Consider the following 2,108-nt stretch of genomic DNA (forward strand, 5'->3'; position numbering starts at 1 on the left):
TACCACAGTGTAGAGGTACTCTGTTAAAGTACTAATACCACAGTGTATTCACCAGAAAGACTTTAACAAACGAAACTGGTGTTTCCTCCTAGAAGCCTCCTCCCTCCTCCCTCCTTGTCTCCTCACGAGTCACGAGAGGAGACTAGCGTAATGAGGTCCAATCAGAAGAGATTCCGCCCCCCCTTGTGAAATGTTCAGTGGGTGGAGAGACAACTTTTTGACCTTTGACCTTTCCTCTGTTTCAGCGGATGAGGGCGGAGCTTCCCAGCGGTCACGATGGAGGACACGGAGCCGGAGCTTTCCCCCCCCGCCCCCTCTGATCAGAACAGCCCCTCCCCCGTCACCCCCCCTCTGGGTGTGATCAGCGAGGCCGTGGGCGAGCTCGGCCCGGTGATCGACGCCGAGGTGGCCCAGCAGGCGTGCCGGGAGGTTCTGCAGCAGGTGAAGCTCCACCAGGTGGACGGTGATGTCGCCGACCTGCCCAATGGGGAGGCGGAGCCTGACAAGGAGGCGGAGCCTGAACCCGAGCTACCGTTAAGCGTCCCGGTGAAACTGCCGGCGGACGACCCAGAGGGTCCGGCCCCCGGCTCGGTGAAGAGCGCCCGGTGGCGCCAGAGACACAACCCGTCCAAACAGTCGTGGCTGCTCCGCCTGTTCGAGTCCAAGCTGTTCGACGTCTCCATGGCGATCTCCTACCTGCACAGCTCCAAGGAGCCAGGGGTGCAGGCCTACATCGGGAACCGGCTCTTCAGCTTCGCCCACGACGACGTGGACTTCTACCTCCCGCAGCTGCTCAACATGTACATCCACATGGACGAGGACGTCGGGGACGCCATCAAGCCTTACGTGGTGGGTGTGGCCTGTGGCGGGGGGCGGGGCTTAAACAGGACGTCGCGCTCTGATTGGACGTCTTTATGTTGAGGGTGAAAGTTAGACGAGTACAGTGATACGTATACTTAATAATGATTATGTATTCATTAATAATACATTAACCTCGTATCGTGTATCAACACTAACGCTTTGTTTGTAGCGTAGCATTGTAGCTTAGCGCCTCGATATAGAGAGGATTCTCATCTGTTTACTCACATTTAGATTTTTAACACTTCCTGTTTCTAAAAATGAACTAGCCGTCCTCATAAAGTCGTATTGATGTTTTTCTCTTAACTACCATAGATCTGGAAGATTAACGACGCTGCAGCGAGTAGGAAGTAGACTTACTATATGACGGATGATGTGATATACATGTTTATCATTATCAGTGTGTTTTCATACAGAACGCAGTGATCTTCTGCTTTCATTTTCATTCTGGGAGCTTATTGATAATTGTGAGCATAAATCAACGAAAGCTTTTCTTACTTTCTGCTCCGTGACCTTTGACCCCCCTGCGTGTTGCGTTCAGGTGCACCGCTGCAGACAGAGCATCTCCTTCAGCCTGCGCTGCGCCTGGCTGTTGGGAGCGTACTCCTCCGACATGCACATCTCCACGCAGCGTCACTCCAGAGGCACCAAGCTGAGGAAGCTCATCCTGTCTGATGAACTCAAACCGTCGGGGTCCCGGGCCCGCAGAGACCCCCTGACTCTGACTCTGACGCCTTTCTGTCCGTTGGCGGCGTCCACCGGCGAGCACAGTCTGTCGCCCTCCAAACGCACACATCAGCGCTCCAAGTCGGACGCCACCGTCAGCATCAGTCTGAGCAGCAACCTGAAGAGGACGGCCAGCAACCCCAAGGTGGAGAGCAGCCAGGACGAGGTAAGACCGGCTCCTGTGGGGGTCCAGGTGGATCTGGATCTGAAGACGCAAAGATCCGACTTCAAACCACAGATTATATCATTTATTTCGTCGACGAGAAATTACGTTTTCTTTTGCGATAAAACGACAATAAAACCAATAAAAAAGTCATTATTTTTCATTTTTTTGATAATTTATTTTGCACAATTTAAACAATAAAATAAAAATAAACAAACATAACAGAGATGAATAATATCACAGAGCAGCAAGAGGCCTCCACCATTATAACATTATAACACAAAACAAGATCTTTGTGTTCAGAAGACGTTTGAACTCCTTTAGTCCCTAAAAGTAACAATTATTACACTATATATATATA

The 2,108-nt window shown here is 51.0% G+C and overlaps 1 protein-coding gene across 2 annotated transcripts in view; it reads left to right on the top strand.

Moving 5' to 3' along the window:
* Positions 1-2,108, top strand: part of pi4kb (phosphatidylinositol 4-kinase, catalytic, beta) — a 19,523-nt gene that overhangs the window by 968 nt on the left and 16,447 nt on the right. For both annotated transcript variants that reach the window (XM_031879023.1, XM_031879024.1), the window contains exons 2-3: positions 246-849; positions 1,400-1,750. In XM_031879023.1, coding sequence (XP_031734883.1) covers positions 277-849; positions 1,400-1,750 — 924 coding nt within the window. In that variant the 5' untranslated portion in view covers positions 246-276. The remainder of the gene's footprint in view (positions 1-245; positions 850-1,399; positions 1,751-2,108) is intronic.

The sequence above is a fragment of the Anarrhichthys ocellatus genome, unplaced genomic scaffold, assembly GCF_004355925.1.
Source record: "Anarrhichthys ocellatus isolate YVR2014 unplaced genomic scaffold, GSC_Weel_1.0 scaffold217, whole genome shotgun sequence".
NCBI lineage: Eukaryota > Metazoa > Chordata > Actinopteri > Perciformes > Anarhichadidae > Anarrhichthys > Anarrhichthys ocellatus.